At 39.1% G+C, this 21,779-nt stretch overlaps 1 protein-coding gene across 6 annotated transcripts; it reads right to left on the reverse strand.

Moving 5' to 3' along the window:
- Positions 1-332: 332 nt before the first annotated feature.
- LOC129364301 (rho family-interacting cell polarization regulator 1-like) lies at positions 333-21,661 on the reverse strand. Of its 6 annotated transcripts, none has more exons than XM_055036864.1 (18): positions 21,407-21,661; positions 14,106-14,376; positions 13,928-14,009; positions 13,676-13,807; positions 13,514-13,592; positions 12,632-12,655; positions 12,110-12,163; positions 10,313-10,462; positions 9,570-9,633; positions 9,452-9,495; positions 9,235-9,360; positions 6,899-7,047; positions 6,697-6,805; positions 3,150-3,686; positions 2,826-3,055; positions 1,634-1,724; positions 1,468-1,561; positions 333-1,391 (listed from the first exon to the last, which is right to left on the reverse strand). In XM_055036864.1, the coding sequence occupies exons 4-18, from the start codon at positions 13,765-13,767 to the stop codon at positions 1,348-1,350; spliced, it is 1,887 nt and encodes a 628-aa protein (XP_054892839.1). In that variant the 5' UTR covers positions 13,768-13,807; positions 13,928-14,009; positions 14,106-14,376; positions 21,407-21,661; the 3' UTR covers positions 333-1,347. The 6 variants fall into 6 exon arrangements, with proteins under 6 accessions (XP_054892839.1, XP_054892837.1, XP_054892836.1 ...); XM_055036862.1 differs by having other exon boundaries at positions 14,106-14,416; XM_055036861.1 differs by lacking the exon at positions 21,407-21,661 and adding an exon at positions 21,153-21,377 and having other exon boundaries at positions 14,106-14,416.
- Between the last annotated feature and the right edge of the window lie 118 nt (positions 21,662-21,779).

The following is a 21,779-nucleotide window of genomic DNA, read 5'->3' on the forward strand; positions in this document are numbered from 1 at the left end:
TATTTAAAATGTCTGTTTGTTTTGATTTTCACTTCTAAATGCTTCAACTTTTAAACTCAAAATAATCTGGGTAAATACAAAAAAAAGTTTTCAAATAATTAGATATTCTAGTTTTGTTTTTACTTGAGCCGTTGTTGCTGTTTAAGCCAGGCACTTTATTTTCAGACAAAACATCAATGTGCATGTTAACAGAAATTCAACATTTATTTATATTTAGAGCTCTGATGTTTTAGATATTTGACAAACAGAACGTCATCAGCTAGTTAAAGGTGGTACGTAAAAGTGGCGTTAGTTCCTGCAACTCTGAAAAACAACAAATCCAGCAGAACGTGTTCATTTTAAAGAAACTTTTATAAAGTTTAAACATTTCTGAACATAAACCTCTTGAACAGGTCGGGACATATACAATTCTTAATATGAAACTGTAAATATCTCTCATTGTGCACACTCTTAAAGTGATTCAGAAAATAAACACTGCCACCATCCACTGCTGGACCTTCTAACATCTCTTTATGTCACTTGAGGCACTTTTTGAAGAAACGGATAAAAGCACGACATTAAAAGATGACGGCGCCCCCTGGAGGCAGTCTTTTTTGGAACACAGTGGCTTTCTTGGAGCAGAGCCTAGCTTACACACTTAAACCGATCAGTTAAGCTTTATTATTAATACAGACATGCTGGCAGCATGAGACAGCTACACATGCAGGTTTAAATATAGTCGCACGCTGCAGATGGCCGGCCCAGAATGAGTTCTGAACTCCTCGATGTTGGCAGATTATGGATGGTGTCCATTCAGCCGAGACGGACGTTGAAGGAAAGGATTGTTTTCGGGGAACATTCCTGCTTTAGAAACGATTTCTGGTCTGCAGATAAACATCACATGCTCGCAGTCTTTCCTCTGACAATGAAAGCTTCGGGCCGATTCAGCTCTGATGGTTACCGGTCTTAAAACCTCCCAATGCAACTTGGTACTTAAATGCTTCTCTGAGGGCTGAAAAAGAGGAACTTATAAAATCATTTCAAAATAATTTCTCGTATAAAATGCGCAAACAAATGCAAAAAACAGAAGGCCGCTTTGATCTGTTCCTGAAATGTTTCTGGACACGAGTAGTATTATGGACACGTAAACTGTGAAAAGTGCAGTCCCACTTTAACCCAGAGATGAGCGCGATTCATGTTTTCCTGGTAAACAAGGCGAAAAAACGAGCACAAACTCCACCGCGGCGGCGGCGGAGGTTTGCTTGTCTGAGCGTTGAGTGGAGCGTCCTCGCGGCCTGCGGTTCTGCAGAGCGATGGCACCGGGATGACGAACGGGTTAGCAGAGTCAGTAGCAACAGCGATGGCCGACTAGCTGGGAGTGGAAGGACTCTGGTCATGTGAGGTTTCCTCTCCTGAACGGCGAAACAGAACCGTGAGGCGGCGGTCCGACTCAGATATCACCTCTGTTTACAAACACAAGTCTCTCACCAGGAGGTCCGTCTCCGCTTTCGCTGCATCGCTCGTCTTTATCGTCTGGAATTTCCACTTGGCCCAAGTCCTGCGCGTCCGCCACACTGGACTCCTTTAAAATCAGACAAATATTTACATCAAAACAGCCACAGCGACACCGGAGCTTCAAGAGGATTCTGTGTACCTGGGATTCAGAGAAACGGTCTTCGTCAGAATTCCTGAATCCTTCTGGAGCCTCCATGAGGAACTCCAGGCCGTCCGCTTCCTCTTCATCACTGATGAGACAGGAAAAAAAAAAACTGATGTAAACAGCAGGATGAAAACATTTTTTACACCCTTACAAATTTGTTCATGATTTGCTTTCTGTCAGATCAAAATAATATTAAAATTAAAAACATCACATTCTATTTACTTATAAGGGAAAATCACAAATGACATTTCAGGAATGTCATTTGGGTCAAAATTACCAGCTCAAAAGTTCTTGCAGCCAAATAAATATCCTCTTTAAAAACTAAAATCTGCAAAAATGTTCCATTCTTTGCCTACAAACTAAATATATTTTAAATAAATAAGTAATCACATTTTCTTTGTAGAAAAGGATCCAAAACTTAAAATGGTTTTTGAAATTTTTCATTCTTTAATAAAAGGCGTCCAGTTTGTTTATTTTTTTTGAAGGAAATTTGAAAACATTCGCCACGTTTTAATTGGGCAATTAAAATATTTGACTGCACTAAGGTTCACATTAGAGTGCAAAATAGAAAGAAACCACCAGAAAGCTTGGAAAACACAATCACCTTGTGTTACATCTAGGATGTAAGAAAGTAGATTTTATATTTAAAATTATAATTTTGTCCTAAATTATTTGATTTGTTCTGGAATTGCTGTTGGAAATCCCACTTTAAACACTCAAACATGATTGCCTCCTTATTAAATCATGAGCCATTAACCAATAGTCAGAAATCATTAACCAAATGTATTTATTATTTAAAAGCCGAGTTTAATGTCACTTCACTTCATTCCCTGGACTGAATACAGGCTGACCAGAAGGAAGAAAAAAAAGTCTTAATATTACAAGAATAACGTTGGAAAATTATAACTTTCTTTCTGGATTACTATGATCTTTTTCTCATATTATTTTGACTTTACTCTTGCCATTTTTTCATTTTATTAGGGTGGCCCTCATGCTTGTACAATCTTGCATTAAAAAGATCTTAAAAAGTCTTAAATTAGACTTTTCCATCACTATCTGCAATAACTCTGAATAATCTGAATTGATATCAGTTACAACATTTCATTTTCCAATTCAAAAATAAATTACTTTTGAATTGTATTTTTTTAGTAAACAAGCAGAGCCATTTCATCCTGTTGGTACTGACCTTCCTTCAGAGAACATCTCCACATTCTTCTCTTCTTCTTCTTCTTCTATTTTCTTGTCTTGCGTTTCATTTTGGTCCTCTTCCTGTTTCCCATCCTGCTCTTCTTGGTCTTCACCCTCCTGCTGTCGCTCCTCTTCCTCTTCTTCCACATCTGAGAAGTTGAGAAAGTCGAAGCTTTCGAGGGCGGTCTCCACTTCCTGAGTGAAGCTGGCAGACGTAGGGAAAGGCGCCTGAGGAGAAACAGACGCGGCAGGTTAGCTGCAGCAGGTCTGTCTGCTGCAGCACTGCAGCAGACAGACCTGCTGCAGTCAGCCCTCAGCTCACCGTCGGCGTGTCCGGCGTTAGCTTGCGCTCCTGGACGGTCTGCGTCTCCTGCAGTTTTCCTGCAGCTTCAGCAGTGACTTCTTCCTCAGCTTCAGTCTGTTCAGCTGTGGGCTCCTGGAGCGGCTCCGTCTTCACGTCCACGTCCGGCTGCGTGGGGAACTCATCGGGGCAGCAGCTGCTCAGCTCGGCTGAGGCCTCAGAGATCAGGTCCTCCGACTGAACAGACGCCCTGTCGGCGGCGCCGCAGTCCGAGCAGGAGGCCCGCAGGTGGCCGTTCGGCACCGCTTCGGGCTGAGGGAAAACGTCCACGCCTTCCGTCTCGTCCTCCTCCTGGTTGGACGAGAGCGACGGCGTGGAGACGCTGGACTTGTGCGGCGCGGCGGACAGCTGAGTGGTGGGAGTAGCGTGCAGCAGGTTGGAGGCCGTCAGCCTCTGAGTGTGATGAGCCAGAGCCGGACTGGAGGAGTCGTCTGATGATTCAGAGGAGTTGGACCAAACCGTGCCGTTCTCCATTTCTCCCTGACGCTTCAGCAGAGACTGGTGAAGAAAGGATGATCCCCGTCACGTCAACATGTAGGTTATAATCCAGAGCTAAATTTAATATTAACAATAATAATACAAACTATGAGTCAGAAACAGAAGACTCTACAGTAGCTGGGATTTATTTTGATGTGGAAAGATTTAAAGATGATTTGAACAGATTAGGGTAGATTTACGGTCTATGTGAAACTTGTTCATCACATTTTTTGCACAAAATCATTTTTAGATGATATTTTAGTCTGGTCAGTTCTGCCCACTTTCAGAATGAAATGTTTTTGGGCCTCCTGCCACTTTAAATCCAAATAATCTGCAGCTGGCGACCCCCTAACTCAACGTTTACTCTCACGTGAAAATGGATGCAAACAGATGCACAACTAAGCAACACATCTTTAAGAAGCAGAAGTGGAGCCTCCTGCACAACCAGCAAGAAAACAGCAAGTGGTTTCTGGATGGTAAGTCAACAGCAAAACATCTGTTTTCCAGTAGCCATTGTACAGCACAAACAGCGATACAACCAGCTGAGCAAACATGGGGTTGCTAGGTAACAGGCCGGGTTTGGGAGGGTTGATGGGTAATGGCACAGTACTTGTCAAATATAACTTAACAATTGAGAGGTTTTTGAGATGGCTACTTTTCCAGACGCCAAAAAATATGAACTTATTTCCAGAAAACAGCTAAGTGTTTTTTTAAGCAGCAGGGCATTTTATTTGTTTTTAGAACGAGCAGGAACCACTTCGTCACATCCGTCAAGATCTGAACCAGACTCCAGAAAACAAAGATATTTATTAACTATATTAAAATATTACCAGAATGCTCAATTCCATAAAAACTAAATTATAACTCAAAACTTTTTAGACAGTGCTGAGCATTACCTACATATTTGCTGAGTGAATTTACCTCAGGAGAAGGAAAAAAGTTATTTTTTAAGAGAGAAAACTAATTCCCAGATGTCCTCAGTGTGTATGCAGTATTGAAAGAGCTTCATGTTGTGAACAGAAACCCAGAGAAAATCTGGATCTGGTTTGCTGAGTGAAGCACTGTAAGTTGTGAATAGAAGCCAATAAATCATAAACTACAAAACGGAGGAATGCTTTGACTTCAGCCGGTCAGCCGACGATGGTGGATGTTTGGTACTAAACTTCACTGAATCCAACATGAACAGATATTAAAACTCAAATAAGGCTCATCTTGCATTTAAAGATGTCGTGGGAAAGTCAGCAGAGATGATTCATTTAGCTTCCCTTTTGTCGCTGTATTGATTTCATTGGCAAATAATTAACCAAATAAATAACATAAATCCAAGACTGCAGCAGACAGGTTGAGGATACAGTAGTGGACAGTTTTATAGAAAGGTTAATTTATAAAACAATATCCACAGCTTTCAACAACTTGTTCAGTATTGTTTAATCTATCATCTGGAAATAAAGAGCTTAGCTTAGATGTGAATAATATATATATATATATAATTTTTACATAAAATATGAATAAGCCTACAAAACTCAACATTTACACTCACACAAGAAAATAATTGCCACTTATAAATGCCCAATTAATACACTGTAGTTTGTTATTTTAACATCATTTTTTAAATTAGAATATTATGAATGTTGTTATAAAGTTATTGTTTTTTTTTCATCAAATAAAATCACTTAAAGCCAATGAAGAAAAAGGTTAAATGAAATCAGAAAAAAATATTGGGATCTGTTGATTTTGTGTGAATTTTGCAGATTTATGAAAAACTGGAGGGAATTATTGATGGTCAAGAGAGGGCCACATAAAAAGCTACAGCGGGCCAGATTTGGCCCCCGGGCCTTGAGTTTGACACATGTACTGTAAACTGATAGTCAGCCTTGTTGTCACTAGTAAATTAAACGTCATCAGGAACTGATTGGAAATCAACAACGATCAAATTGATTTTAAAAACTACAAACTAGGCTAAAGCTACGGCCCAACACACCGGCTGTGATGAGACAAAGTGGAACTTCGCTCGGCTGAATTCCCACCGTAGCGACGCCGCCACGCCTGGAAAAGCCTCCGCCAGCGAGCGGCTGTGGCGCGGCCCGCAATGAGGCACGCTCTTCGTCAGAGTGAGGAAGAGGAGCAGGGACACATTGGAGCACTACTCAACCGCTATCAAACAGCCACAGCTTCTCTCAAACATGCTGCTGCCGCCACACCACAAGCCCCCGCGGCTGCCATTCACTCCACCCGCGCCGTGGGTCCCACACCCACGCGCCGGGTCACACAAGCCTCTGTGAAACTCGTCACACACTCCGGAGCTACGGCTACACACACAACAACTGGGGAGCAGCTGAAACAGAGCAAGCCGGTGAAATGACAGGAATAAACAGAAATATAAAAGCAAAATTAATCAAACCACTTGAACATTTCCCTCCTTTTGTCGTGTAAGAAAAAACGTAACTTATTGGGATTTTATGTGACTAGTCGAGCATTGTTGTCTACTTAAAGAAAAAAATTAATGTTCACATGTTACAGCTGTAAGCAGAGTTGAGGAATAACTAATTGCATTTACTTGAGTAATATTTTCGGAAATAATGACCATATTTTCCACACCCACAAAGTTTAAAAAAATTAAAACAATTAAAAGAAAAACTGGGAATTTAGAAGAGGCACGGGGCTCTGAGCCGCTGGTGTCTCTGCTGCTCTTGGTTTTTCAACATTAGTAAACAAATATCCGTTTTGTTTACTAGTGCTTCCAACCTTTCACAGAACCGTTGTAGATGTACTGAGATTAAAATGAATCACATCAACGGGAGATACTGAAATTCATGCTTTACCCTCCGACTTTTTATCGACTTGTTTTCCTGCCACCTTCCAGTTTTGTGATTTTTTCATTCCCAATAAAATCCCAATAAAATGTTAAAGTTAACGGTTGTGATGTGACAAAAAGCTTAAAAGTTCAAAAGATGTGAATACTTTTCTGAGCCAGTGGAAATAAAGACGGCTGTTCAATGAAAACAGTAAAATCAGTTTTAATTGGACTCACATAAAAGACCTGCTCCCGCATGGACGGCGTGTCCGGAGGGCTCTGATTGGACAGCAGTCGCTTGGAGACCGTGCTGGACGAGGACGTCTGGTCGTCCCTGTCGAACGGACTGAACAAACACAAACAGCGCAGGGAGTCAGATTGTATGACGAAAGCAGCTGCGGCGATGAGAGAGAAGCGCTGAGCGAGAACAAGCTCCGACCTCCAGGTGACCTCTAGGTTGAGCTTCACCGTGCCGAGGTCGTTGATGTCCACGGCGAGCGTCTGCGGCAGCGGGCAGAACAGATCCAGCATCTCGCAGGACACGCTGCCCACCACCACGTGGTTGGCCAGGCTCTTCAGCTCCGTCACCTTGACAAGAGAAACGAGCAAACACGAGGCGCAGCGGCTCAGAAACCATTCGACACGAGACGATGACCATCGACACGCCGAGCAGCAAACAGAGCATGGAGGACACTTTCCTGCGTCGTCTGGCTGCTACAGGCAGTGAAATTAAAACACTTTCAAGCACTTTAAAGGTTTCCAAACCTTTCCAACACCACACTTTGGAGATTAAAAACACTACAAACTAAATAAAATATGTAAATAAAAAAAGAGAGTAAGTTCACTTTTATAGCACATCATCTATTACTGTTGTTAATAATGTTTTGTGATAGTTTTCTACATTCTACAGCCTGGAGAAAAATTAAGTAAAACTTTGTATTGAAATTTCTCTCTCAGACACGCTAATTCAGAAAAAAATAAAGAAGAAATAATGTTTAAGGTATAAAATATAAGCCAATCTTAATTTCACAGATCAATAAATTACAGGAATAATAAATATTCATTACATCAAAACAATCCGAATAAATCACCATAAGCTAAATGACCTTAACATGACAGTGAGAATAAAAGTGTCTTTTTCAGGTGCATAAAAATATCTGGTTTCAACTGTAAAGAATGCCTTACAAAATTATACTTTGAATAAAATGTTAGAAGGTTTGAATATTAAGCGCTTTCCAATCCTTGAAATCATTTGAATTAAACATTTTCAAGGATTGGAAGCAACCCGTAGGAACCCAGTGTGGTACGCAATACAAAAAATAAAAACAATCAAATGACAACATATACTGGGTTTCTGGGAACCTACATTATTGTCCGTTATTTTTTAAACCAAATGTAATGAAATTCAGAAAATCCTGGATGGACTGATCAGTGTGAAAACATGATCAATATTATTTAATTTTAAGAAACACATACTCAATGCTGAACCAACCCACTATTAGTTGATATTTTACTGGTTAAATGGGTTTTAACAAAACATTCTGACACAATTCAGATTTTTGATTTGGCCCAAAATGAAAATGAGTTTGACCCCTTTAAATTTTACAGCTTTATATGATTAATTAACTCTCAATATTTAATCATTTCATGGAAATTAATGGAAAGAAGTCTCTTTTATCCTTTAAAATTATGATGAATTACTTGCAGTGTCAATTTATTTTTGTTTATTTTAGGATGCCCAACCTTTAAACCAGCCAGATTTGGTGTAATGAGCCTTTAATTACCACCTCTCTGCCACTTTATAGAAACTTGAGCACAATGTCAATAGCAGTGATTTATTCCCTTTATTCCAGTTTGATGCTTCTGGGTTATTCCTGCAGGTTCTTTCTGCTGATCAACTTCCCTTTTCCCACGCTGTCAACACAGACCCAACGGCATCTCCTCCTGCCTCTCATTTTAAACTCCTACTAACTGGAATCAATCCAACTATAAATGACTTTGATATTATCACTATTAAGCCAAAACAAAACAGAAAACATTTCACAGTTTACAGCCAACCAGCAGGATTTTACAAAAGGAATTTTTAAAAAATCTATTAAAACATCATACAAAAGTACTTTTTTTGACATTTAGAAGCGAAATCTAGTCAGATACGATTATACATGTAATACATCCATGAGAAAACGTAAACAAACATTTTCAGTTCTGGATTCACACATCAACGACATAAAAAAATGCAGCCGCTCATGTCTGGACAGGAGCGCTGAGATGTGATCATAACATGAGCTGGAATTGCTCCAAGCACTTCCTGTTTGTTCCAGGACCAGTTTAAAGGTTGTATTTGTTGGCTTATAAGGTTTTGAAATAATCCAAGACCAAACTAGAGTACAGACTGACGTTGCAACATCAGATAATTCAAAATGTTTCATCAGAGCTGTGCAGTGGCTCCAGCTAGGAGGGAGACGTGTCAGAACTGCTTCGAACCGCGGCATCAAACTCATTTTGTTTTGGGCAGCAAGCTAAATACCTGTATAGTAATGTTCTGATGGAAATAAAGGTGTACATTTCTTCTATATTCTTGATATTAGATGCCTTTTTTTCCATACAACCTTCATAATGCCTGGAGACGTTGAACAAACAGGAATAGTAATTACACCATCAAATGTTTAAGGACTACTGCTTAGTGCTCTGAGTCACACCAGGTGATTTTATTGCTTATTTACAGTCATTTTTGACTTCACTGTAACAGAAAAATCCTGTAAATAGTTTAATTACCTTGATAGACAGCAGTTCTGTGACCAGAGGCTGGAAAGTGAACTCCTCGCTGTCCCATATCTGCTTGTTGCTGACCTCCACACGACCTCGCAGCCTCCAGCGCTGCCGGCCGTACCGCATCAGGACCTACCAGCCCCCAAAATAAGCCACAACATGACGCCGCTGCAGGCAGAAACCAACGGTTTGTCTGCGTCTGCCCGTCTTGGCCGTGCCTTACCTCGTATTGGTCGCCAGCACACAGCCGCGCGAACCCAGCGAGGCCTGAGACGTCAACAAAGAAATGAGAACTGGACCGCGAGAAGGAAGTCGCAACTTAAGTGTGAAGAGTGACTCACCCTTCATCTTCACATGAAATTCTCCCATCTGGCTTTCTAATTCATTCTCCAGGGAGCACATGTGCTACACAGGCAGGAAAAAAAACACACTCACACTCAACAGATCAATAATTAAATCAATATTCATTCATTTTTCTAACTTTCTCTGCTGATACTGAACTGAACACTTCGGTGTTGGTGTAAGAAGCAACACAAAGTGATCATCTTGTCCAAGTTTTCTGGTCTCCTTCTGTTGTTGTGGTAACTAGGACCACATGTCCTCATTGACTTGATGCACAGAAATCTGCTTTTAACTGCTGCATTAAAATGTGGCTAAACAAAGCAAGTGTTTTCAAATGAACACCAAGCTACATCCCGTTTTTATTGCTGCGGTCAGAAGAAATGTCTGTTTTCATCAATAAATTTAAAAAATAAGCAAACTCGAGGACTTATTTAAGAAGAAAAGCATTCTAAAACCATTTGAAATATTAGATACACAATCCCGTTCCTACAAAAATAAATGATTACTTGTTTAATTAAAACAGTTTATGCTTGGTCTATTGTTGAATAGATAAAATTGGAAAATTTTTTGGTGCCATTAGTTTTTGAAAATGATATTATTTTGGCCTGCAATGGCTTTTGAAGTGACTATTTTGGCCCAATTAACAAAATGTTTGGACACCCCTCACAAGGACAAAATCAGCAAGGCAGACTTTGATTAGCTGCTACGTGAAAAACGAGCAGGCTCCAGGTCGGCCACTTGCCTCTGTGTATTCCCTGTAGCCTTTGTTGGCTTCGCTCAGGCTCTCTCGGGCCTCCTTGCTGCCTGTGGCCGAGTTAAAGGCTGCCACCATCTTACTCGCTCCATCACGCAGTCGCCGTTGTATGCAGTAAGCCTCGTACAGTTCCTCCACCTGGGAACATCGCAAACAAACAAATGATCAGTGCTGATAGTGTTTTGTCATAGTAGATCAGAAAGCAGAGATTTATTGTATAAAGCGAACTCTTTATTTTAAATCAACAAAACACACATTCATTCAAGCTTTTATTAGAAGTATTGAGTGATAACGTTAACTTCAAACCACCTCTTCAAGTCTATGTGTTGCTCTTTAGCTGTTACAAGCTTCATTAGATGCCCAGGATTATTTAATTCAATCCTTAATATCCCAAGGGGAAATTAAATGTTGTAACTCATTCATTTAGACTCGTTTTATTAAAGATGGTGACGGCTGTTGAAGGGAAAGATTAAAGTACAAAGAAAGGTTTTGAAAAAAGCTAAATAAATGCTATTCCAAGCAACCACAGTGTTATATGACTGGAATAAAAATATATAATAAACTCTATAATATGCATAAAATCTAAAAAGAATGAAAAATATTAATTCATGTTGGAAAAAAATCTATCAATAAAAGAAAAACAAATAAAATTAAAATATCCCAAAAAGCCATAAAACACAGATTCTCAAACTGGAGTATTTTCTACAGTGTTGGAGAAATTATTTTAATCTCTACTTGCTCTGTTTGGTACCAAGATAAGCTTGGGAACTTGTCTTTAGTTGCTTTAAATGGTTTAATTATAGTTTGGACTGTAGACAGATGTAGAGGAGTAATTATTATTTGTCGGAATCTTATGTGAGCATCACATCTATTTTACTTAAGCATGTTCTCTCATCTTTCCTGTTTTGAAGTGAGGCTAAGAGTAAAGAAAAAATAAAACTGTTGCTTTCAATCATCATAATTGTACTCCAGGAACACAGCGAGTCTTCGAAACCAAAAATGAAATCAATTTAAAACGTAAAGTCTAAATTACAAAAAACACACACAAGTGTCAATAACTGAGGCGCAGGATGCAAGCATGTCTGCCGGCTGGAGATGAAAATGAAAAATCCAGAGTTACCATTAACTATGTCGGCCAATAAAACTAAAAATATGAGCTGAAAGCCAATAAAATTCTCCACAGAACCGAGGGCAAAATGAATAGCTTGTTATTACATGACCTTGTGATTCGCTGTTATTATTACGGCCATAAAAATACTGCTTCGGTGTTTTTGGCGAGCAGGAAATGATCCGTTACACGATACATGGGCAAGACATCCAACCATGAGAAAACAAGCATCCAGGCTTTCAGTTCTGGAGTTTAATAAATCAAAAATGTAGCTGGTTCTGTACAAAGCATGAACATATAACAGGTGAGCTGATGTCACTCCTTTGATTTCCAATTGGTGACAGAATGAAGTTTTTAATGTTTGTTTTTAAAGCTCTACAATGAACATCAAACTGTGGCTGAAAATCCAGAGCTTGAACTGTCAGATCAGTTCAGATTAACTGAGTCTGGTCACTGATGGAGAATCAAACTAGTGTACATAGAATACGCCCGCCATTAAAACTACAATATGAGCAGAAAGATCACATATTTCTCCACAGAACTGAGGACAAACTGCAAAGCTGGTTAATAAATCTGTACATCTTTGCAGGAATCATCTTTTATTCTCCTACAGAATTTTTTTATTGTGTCCTTTTTCCATCCTTATGTCAGAAAATTGATCAGGTCTACATACTAACCTTGCTGAGGTGAAACTCCAGGCGACGCATGAACCTCTCGATGGCTTTCACTTGCTATAACAGAAGAAATATACATCAGCTAATTCAATCCAATTCATTCAGATGGCAATAGCAAAATAAATCCAGTATATGAGGCTTTTGTTCTACTTAATTTACTCAGTAAAGACCTATAAAAACTTAATATCTCATTTAAAGCGTTTCCTGTCAAAGCCTAAATGGTCAGGAAGAAATGAGACCAATGACATGTGAAACATTGAAGTCTAACAAAAAAACAAAGATTTAGATGTCTGAGCATTTGCATAGTTTAATTTTTGATTTATAGCATTCAGTTGATTTTGGAGCCATTTACATGAATAAAATGCAGAATATTTAATTTTTTTCTTTACCCCAGCACAGCAAAACATTCCTTTATATTGCCAAAAGTATTTGTACATATGTCCAAATCCATTGAATTCAGATGGATCTGTATGTGGTTTGGTTCAGACGATGCATTACATAAAAATAAATCAGAATGAAACTCACCTTATCCAACTCATACAGAGACCCCTGCCAAGAGATAATTAAAAACAATCAATTAGAAAGGCAAGTTATCGACTAATGAGTTCATCTAAAGTAGACTGATATCAGTCTAAAAATTATAAGCACACATTTTCTTTAAAACTTCACGGGCAGCTCCATCATCCACTGAGTGAACGCCATAAAAGTGAAACTTAAGGAGCTTATTGAGTGTTTCTATTTTGAAACAGAACCACCTAAAATAAATATTGCATCAGAAATCGGGCTCTATTTGGATCGTTTCCCTTTTCTGTTCAGGATTAGCCGCCATCTTTGTTTCCACATCAACTGGCTCAGATTGAGGGTGACTGGCGGCGCCTTCTAAACTAAACTACAACACCAGCGGAGTTCCAACATATTTTAGATAATATATTGAAACTACTTTTAATCTAACAAACTGATGGTCCGCGGGCCAAATCCAGTCTGCATAAGTTTTCATTTGGCCCCAGATTTTAGAGGTAAAACCTTTAATATAACAGCTCTGTGCTTAAACATTATTGGAACCAATAAAGAGTTTTATCTGCATTCTTCCAAATTAGATCAAGGTGAAAATATGTTTAGTATTATTTAATTTCATGAAGTGTCTGCATCAGATGCAGACACATCTAATTATACATATTTTAACAGTTTGTTTAATGAGTTTTATTAATACATTCTGCCAAAACCGGTTCTTGATCTTTTATACGGCCTAAAATAAAAACGAGTTTCACTACCCTTAACAAACCTTTAATTGTTTGCATCCCTACATTCAATATGAAGTTTCCCATCAATAATAGCTATTATATAGTCACTCTTGATACTGAATGACACCGATACTGGGGTGACTGGTTTGACTGGACAGGCTCTCACCAGGCGACTGTTCTTCTTGTTTTCTCTGATCTGCTGACCCAGACTGTCCAGCTCCAGCTGGTGGACCTGCAGGTATGACCTGACATGACAAAGGAGAAACATCTTTACCCCAATTGATATTCCACCAGGGAGCCACCCACACTCACTCATGCCTCCACTCACTGTAAGCCTTTGCGGAGAGCAGCATAAACTTCATCCAGCCGCTCAGGTTGGGGGGTTTTGGTGGGTGGCAGTTTGGTGGAGCCTGTGAACATCCTGCTTCCTTACAAGGCACGTTTTCTTTTTTGGATCAAACTGTGCACAGTGGAGGAAGAGGAAGAGGGAGAATTATCTTCTCTGATAAAGAGGTTTGGGATTTGTTCCAGCTGAAAGCACCAAGGCGACGGCGAAACGGGCCGAAGGAACGCCACTCACCTGCTGAGCAGAGAAACACGATCACTGCATGCTTGGAGGGTTGAGTGTAACTTTGCGGCTTTAACAAACCGAAGTACATGTCCTGCAATCACAGGAGAAGGTCACATTAGCAGGGAAAACACATCTGTCTGTATCTGACGTGGTTGTTTTGAGATTCTCTACAGATTCTGGTAATTACAGGGGTGAATGGGAGGAGGAAAATGGAGGACATGCGCAGCGTTTCACTTCCTCAGTTTGTCCCGGCCGCTTTGTTGAAAGTCTGAGATGGCGAGCAGCATGTCGGCAGCAACCACAGAGGCCACAGCTGACAGCAGCAGGGAGTACAGTCTGGTTATGCTTCTCTTCCCCTTCCTTCCCTTTTCCCCTCCCTCTCCTCCACGTCCAGCACCGGAGTGCAGGAAGTTGACGCTGGCCGACGCTAGACAGGAAATTCTCCACTCAAGTTTGGCCTAAGAATAAGAAAACCATCCCTCCACTGAGCGCAAGAGGCTAAAACAAAAGAAAAAAAGAAAAAGGTCGAGGCTTCAGCTCAGCGAGGACCAGAAACTACAACAGGAGGAGTAATAATCTTCTCACAACAGAGATTAGAGAGTTAAAGCAAAGCAAATCTGTCCAGCAGGAGCTTGGATGGGACGGAAACCAAAGCATCTGCTCGGCATTGCTGGGGAAAGTCTCACTGTGACAGATGGAGAAAGACGCTCCACCTGTTGCAGAGGAAACTCGAGCTGAAGCTAAGAATTATTTTATAATCAGTTATCGTGTTAATTATTCTGACGATTAATTGGCACATTCCGCAGACTTTTTTATTGAACTAATTAAGCTTGTTTTCTGCAATATTAGAAATACCAATAAACAAACAATTCATTTTTTAAATAATAATAAACATTTCATTGTATGGAATGCAATAATAAAGCATTCCACCAGTATTCGCTTTTCATTTGTAACATTTTTCTGTTCGACTTAATATTTTAAAACAGTGTAGATATGATCTGTCCACTTTGTTTAATTGATTATTAATTGAATAGTAAAAGGAGCTTAATAGGAGATATTTTTTTACTGAATTTGAATCAAGTCAAGCTAAATTTAAATCTTAGGAGATCGGAGTAAAACATAGCTATTTTTTTATCTATATATTTTTTGTAGTTTTGGACAAATTACTCCTCTTAATATGCTGTTCTTTCAGCAAATTGTCTATTTTTTCTTTAGCCTGTATGCTGCAGTTAATGATTAATCGATTACTAAATTAGATGGCCATTATTTCTGTAATTCGATTCATCTCGATTAATCCGATTAATCGTTTCAGCGCTAAAGGAAATCCTCAGATTATGGCTTGTATATGATCAAAGCATTATTGCTACATAATAAGATTAGTCTTTTTTAGGAAAACAGTGTCAATATGTCGACTGGAGGGATTGGTGGAGCTGATCAATTTTAGTTTCACAGATTAAACATGGCCCATCAACGTCTGCTGTGATAATCTGACAGAAATAATCCCATTTATCTCTTCACATCCATGCACCTTAGACCCATGTCATGTCCTCCTCAGCAGGCGGCTCTGATATTAATAACTATGAGAGCTAATCGCTCAGTTTGCCCCCTGTTAGATGTGCTTTCATCCCTTTTTTCACATAGAGGTCATTAGCTGGATTAATCCTCTCTGTGCGGAGCTGCACACAAAGAGGACAGTGTTCACAAACACCTCACAAGACCGGAGCACATTTTTTTAAGAAAACAAAAAACAGAAAAGCTTTATTACAATCAGTGAAAGTACAAGTTCAAACAGCTGCTTCAGCTGAGAAAAATCCCAGGAATTAATCCATACATGGGTGAGTGAACAACATTCCACATTCACCGTTTAATCTGTAAGTTGTTCGTCTCAAACAATTTACAGATTTTTGTAAGTTTTGTTTTGTTTTCCAAGCAGAGACTAGGAAAACAAAACAGAAAGAACATCCAGTGCCTCGCAAGAAGAATTCAATTTTATTTTCCCACATTTTGTCATGCAGTGCAGCGCTGGGCGATTTGGCCTGAAGGTTTAATCACAATACTTTATTGTGATAAAAGTGACAAAAAGAACCATCTATTTTTTTGTTTTTTTATGTGACCATATAGCTGTGACTACATGAAACGGCAATCACAATTGATACTGCTCCTGAAAAACATAAAAATTATAATGTGCTTCCTTAGGAAACATATAAAAAGATGATATGAATCACTAAACTTCACGCAATTAATCATATTTTCAAATTTATCAATACTCTCATTGAACTAACCTACTTTGTTGTGGTGAATAAGCTTCTCTAATTTCATTTTCATGCGTTTCTTTTGTTATAGTAACAGAAATTCAGCGCGTCTGCGTGCGAGTGTGACAGGATTTTACATTTTTTAAATTTAACCGTCTTTTATAAAAGGTCCAACCAAGGACAAAATCTGTGCACAAAACAACGGTTGCTTTATTTCTCACATTGTTTAACATGCTGATCTTGAATAATACATTTGAACTAAACAAAATGGAAAAACTGTAAAATTAACAATCTTACAATTTGGACAGTTTGGGGGGTTTTAAATATTATTCGATAGAATTTATTGCGACAACAATAAATCTGAATTCTTATCACAACAAATGATATGATAAATACTTTAATGTGTTTTACTGATATCTTATGAGACAGATCGAAACAATGTAAAGCATTATTCTGAAGGAAATCTTCAATTAAAGCCTCAATTAAATCTAGCTGTGGCCTTTGACTGGGCCGTTCTAATCCATTAATTTGGTTTTGATCTAATCCATTTCAGTGTTTCTCTGATGGCATGTTGAGGGTCATTAATACTGTAACTGTCCATCAGACTTTCCTGTTTCCTGACCAGGTTCCCTGAAGAAAAGCCCCCCCACATCATGATGCTGCCACTGCCTTTCTCACTGTGGTCATGTTGTGTGATTTTTGCTACACATATCATTTTGGATATGGGCTAAAGAAAGTATTTTAATCTCATCTGACCAGAGCACCTGCATCCAGAGTTGTAAAGTAAAACAGTAAAAGTACTTTGTCACTGTACTTAAGTAGATTTCTCAGGTATCTGTACTTTACTTTATGTATTTACCTTTCTGATCACTTTTTACTTTTACTTCTCATATTTTCACATATGGCTCATCACTTGATGAAAAGAGATAATGACATGGAGTCAAATCACTTTCCACACAGAAAGTGTGCTATAATGTCGATAATTCTCCATTCAGTTGGATGCAACCAAAGCAAAGCAGAAGAAGGAGAGCACAACTGTGGCATGAGGAAAAACAAGATTAATGGAGACTTTAACCTGAGTAACATCACAAACAAAAGAGGAACACATTCAGATATGCAAGACTTCTGTGGCATTATTTTTTTTTAAATTTTGCCATGTTTTTGGCTCAAAAGACGATTAGTGACAAATGCGTTGTGTTTTGTGTTGGCTAAATTATCCTGACTGAGATTTGAAGAAAAACTCGATCGTATCAGTATTTTTAAAATCTTTACACCAACACAGTGCATTTTAAGGGGAAAACAAAAGTATTTGGTATGATTTTTAAGTAAATTAGATTTGTCAAGTCATTCTGTATTCTCAAGATAAAAATTATTTTACTTTTTGTTTTGAAGCACATTTCAAAACTTGTACTCCTTTACTTTTACTTGAGTAAAACAATCCGACCTGTACTTTTGTTTTTACTACAGTATTTTTTCATACAAGTGTCTGCACTTCTAGAAAATGTGAGTATTTTTGACACCTCTGCCTCCGTCCACATGAACTTCATCTTATCTCGTCTTATTGTGACTCTAACCAGACCTCTGAGAGGTTCAAAGCCTTAAGCGGCTCCCTAACTTTCTCCCCGACCCGTCTGCTGTGCTGCTCACTCATGTTCACTAACAAAAACCTTCAATAAATAGCTGGATCTATACTCATGCTAAATTAAACACAGGTGGACTCCATTTACTAATTAGGTGACACATGAAGGCAATTACTGCACTGAATTTTATTTATCGGTATACATTCTTTTCCATCTGGTCAGTCACATAAAATTAGTCCCAACTGCATTTTATTTAGGCGTGTGCCGATTTATTGGCGCTGATTTACTTCATTTTGGGAGTCTGGTGATCGGTTGACACTTACATGTGAATCCGATATTATGTGCCTCAGTAAAGGTCTAAAAATCGATCACTGTCCTCTTCTGTGAGAGGTTTGACTGATAAATGGACCCACAAAGTTATGTCTACACCTTTGCAGTTAATAATAGTCACCCCACTGCTATCAACTCTGCAATTTTCTGGCCGAGCAACATTTCAGATTCTTTTGAACATTAGTATCGATCAAAATCGGAATTGGTAGGTGAGGCTTTTTAAAAGACCTATAATCGCCAGAGAATGACAATCTGTGTGCCCCCAATTTTAATTGAAAGCGTGTAAAATTAACCACAATCTAATTAGGTTTTTTAATACAATTACTATTTTCCAGTGAGTATGATTTGTGATGTTGGGAGTGTTGAAGGGAACCGTGTCTGCTCCACAGCTGCATTCACCCATACTTTGGTTCTGCTTCAGGAGGAGGAGGAGGAAAGGAAGGGGAAGTGGTGTTACAATAAAATGCTGCCACCTCTTTTCCAGATTACTGGATTATCTTTACCCGGCGGCAGCAGTAAGCCACTCAGGCGGATAAACACACACCGCAGAGATCTTTTTTCCCCCGCACTAACAGAGTGGGATGGAGCTCAAAGTTGTGAGGCTCCTTCTCTCCACATCCACACTTTGTATTCCGTTCATATCCCTCCCCACAGCCGACCAGAGGGGCTCATCACAGGCCACAAAAGTCCCTTCCCGTTCCTCACAAGGACCCCCATCAACTCCGAACGCATTTCAAACACCAAAACAGCCGAGAAAAAGACAAACAAAGCAGGAGAAGAGCCGAACATCGCCTGCGGGGAGACTGTTATTATTTGGAAAACATCACAGCGAGACAACTTCTTCACGCCCGACGGACGGACTCATGTCCAGAGAAAACACTCAGGGTTCCTCCAGTGACCTTGGTGATAAAATACATGTTCAGCGTCCTACCTCTGTGTTAGTGTCCGACAGCCCGGAGGGTAGAGCCGGAGTCCCATTCTCAGCGAGATGCTGCTCTCACTTAGCAGAGGTTTACAGTTATTCTGGGCGCTGTCCTTCTCCCTGATTTCGCAGTTTTTTTGTCCAAAGTCAAGCTAGCTGCGCACACCCCAGGCTACTTCCGGTGTGCAGATTTCAGCATAAAAGCTCAGCAAGTTGCATTTAGGTACTTTCTTAAAATAATGGCCAAAGTATTTTTTTCTTTTTTCTTTTTTTTTTTGTCAAAAGGAATTTCGGCAAAAACATCTTTCCCTATTTATTGACAAAATTTGATTTAGGAAACAAACCTTTTGGAAAAACATGTCCATTACTTTAGGAAGGTGATGATTTTTTAAATTTAAAATGTGAATGAAATAGTTCAAAGCAGAAGTGTTCAAACTTTTGTCAAGAGGGTAAAAATAATCAATTCAAAAGTACTTATGAATTTAAAAAAAAAAGTTTTTTTTTTTTTTTTAAATTTTATTGTTTCTAAATATTTCAACTGAACAAACAAAGAAGTTGGATTTCTTGTTGGGAATGGATGTTACAGTTGATCCAAATTACCTTATTAAGCTAAAGTTGTTGGGGTTTCTTACATTCCTTTGCCCTAAAGATGAGAAAGATTTCATGTATTTTCAAGCAGATATGAAACATACACTCCATTAAGGTTACCTTTTTGTATAAAAACATGTTTTATATTATTAGTGTGATGTGATATTCTTATTTTAAATGTCATTACTTACATTAACTGCAAGCAGAAAATAATAATAACCGCTATCAGGATTTTCAAACATTCATCTGTGTGTATTTAATCTATATAATGTTTGACTTAGTGGTAAAGCTGCTGAAATAAATTGAATTTTCAATATTCAGTATAATAATAATAACTATTATTATTATTATTATTATTATTATTAAACATTTGATTTGTGAATCAAATGTTTTATTTGTTTAAAGTTACATCGGAGTTTTACCATTCTTATTATTATTATTATTATTATTGATATTATTTTGAAATCTGGCTCCCTCAACCGGAAATCAGGCCCGGCTCGTTGCTGTGACAACAAACATGTCCCTCAGCCTCAGTCACTGTTTTCTCCGTTGCTACCCCTTTTCAGTGCTGGCGACACCACAGAGAAAGCAGCGGAAACAAATAGCCATGACTATTCCGAGAAAGAGGAAGGACCAGGAGACGACAGCTTTCCCAGAGCAGCGGTCACAATGAGCGGCCTGTTCGGTTCGGTTCGGTTCCGACGGATAAATCTGAGCTGTCGATGCCCCGAGGGTTGCTGGTCCGAGTTGGACCCGCAGGCTGGGAATGAAGCGACGATGGGGGGCGAGCATCTGGCACTTTACTCATAAAACACTGCTGGCTCGCTGAGTGAAATATGTTGTTTCGACTAATTATTACAGTACCGGGGAATCAAGGCACAGAAATTAGGAGGAATCAAGGCACAGAAATTAGGAGGAATAAACTTAATGTAACTGGAATTTTTTTCACGTTTTAAATCTTTTGCAGAAGGTTGAAAATACACCGTATTGAGCTGCAAACTGCTTCCACGTGTTTGTGCCAAATTTTCCTAAAATCCATGCAGTGTTTTCCACATCTAGCTGAAAATAATTTGCTGCGTACATACAATGTACACGTATTCCCCAACAAATGAATGTATGCGTTAAAATAATACAAAAAGAAAAAACTGACCACAAAATACTATCTGTAGTCGGCAAACTGGATTTAACAGTAGTTTTATCAAGTCGCCTACAACCTTTGCTCTCCATTAATGCAGTAATTTCCATTTTATTTGTTTTATTTATAGCTTTGGAACAACTCTAGGTGGCTCACAGAAACCACATGAAATCAAAATACCATTGTCTTGTTTATAGCCACAATCTGAGTGTGTGCAAATGAAATTGAGCAACAGTTATTAAAAGTGTATGAATGCACATTTGGGGCCCTCCCCCAAAAAAGTTCCCCAAATTTCAGTCTTGTAGCTGAAATGGAACTCAGAAAAAATATTCTATAGGAGTTTAACAATAGTCTTTTAAAACTACTTCAAATTCTGATCATTTGAGTCGCACTTACTGTTGCTCCAAAAACAAATCCACATACTTACCTGAACAGGTGGATGTTTATCACTCAGGCATAAACCTGGGAGCTGGTTTGAAGTCAGACCAACGCCGCTACATCGTTAAGAAGTTTAAAAAAATCAACATGGTGAAGCTCATAAACGTTGCGATACGTCTTACATAAACAAACGCCACTTTTAATTGTATCAGTTTAGAGTTCTTAAAAATTACGGCAATATTTAAGAGGTCATCTTAGTTGTACGTCTCGTAAAATAAACACGCTAACGCCACGTCTTCCTACCGTTGATGAGAGCGGCGGCCATTTTGAAACGCGAAGTCCGCCGCCCCACGCGGTGTAACCGGGGCTGGTAGGAGTTACTGCCAGGTTCTCAGAGGGAAATCTGACTTAGGATGCCGTTCCAGTTGGGGTTTCTCGACTGGAAAGTCGGAATTTCCCAGTTCCGGGAACACATATTGTCGTGTATCCTTCTCTCAGTCAGCTAACAGCAGGAGGGGATGAATGGCGGCGGTGCCCTTTGCTGCCACTTCGACACTTTCGCAACTCTAAACCGTCATAGTTAGAAAGGTTAAAAAAAAAAACCTGCTTCACTCAATTAACAGAACTTACATAAACAAGCAAAAGCAAACCTTTCATTTGACCTGAGTTTACACAG

This window comes from Poeciliopsis prolifica, unplaced genomic scaffold, assembly GCF_027474105.1.
Source record: "Poeciliopsis prolifica strain line A6 unplaced genomic scaffold, Auburn_PproV2 SCAFFOLD011, whole genome shotgun sequence".
In the NCBI taxonomy this organism is placed as follows: domain Eukaryota; kingdom Metazoa; phylum Chordata; class Actinopteri; order Cyprinodontiformes; family Poeciliidae; genus Poeciliopsis; species Poeciliopsis prolifica.

Excerpts from the sequence above, each read along its gene's own strand:
- LOC129364301 (XM_055036863.1), bottom strand. The coding sequence starts at position 13,767 with ATGTTCACAGGCTCCACCAAACTGCCACCCACCAAAACCCCCCAACCT. Across the intron at positions 13,593-13,675 it reads GCTCTCCGCAAAGGCTTACA|GTCATACCTGCAGGTCCACC; the intron begins GTGAGTGGAGGC and ends TTGTCATGTCAG. Across the intron at positions 9,361-9,451 it reads GTGCTGGCGACCAATACGAG|GTCCTGATGCGGTACGGCCG; the intron begins GTAAGGCACGGC and ends GGGGGCTGGTAG.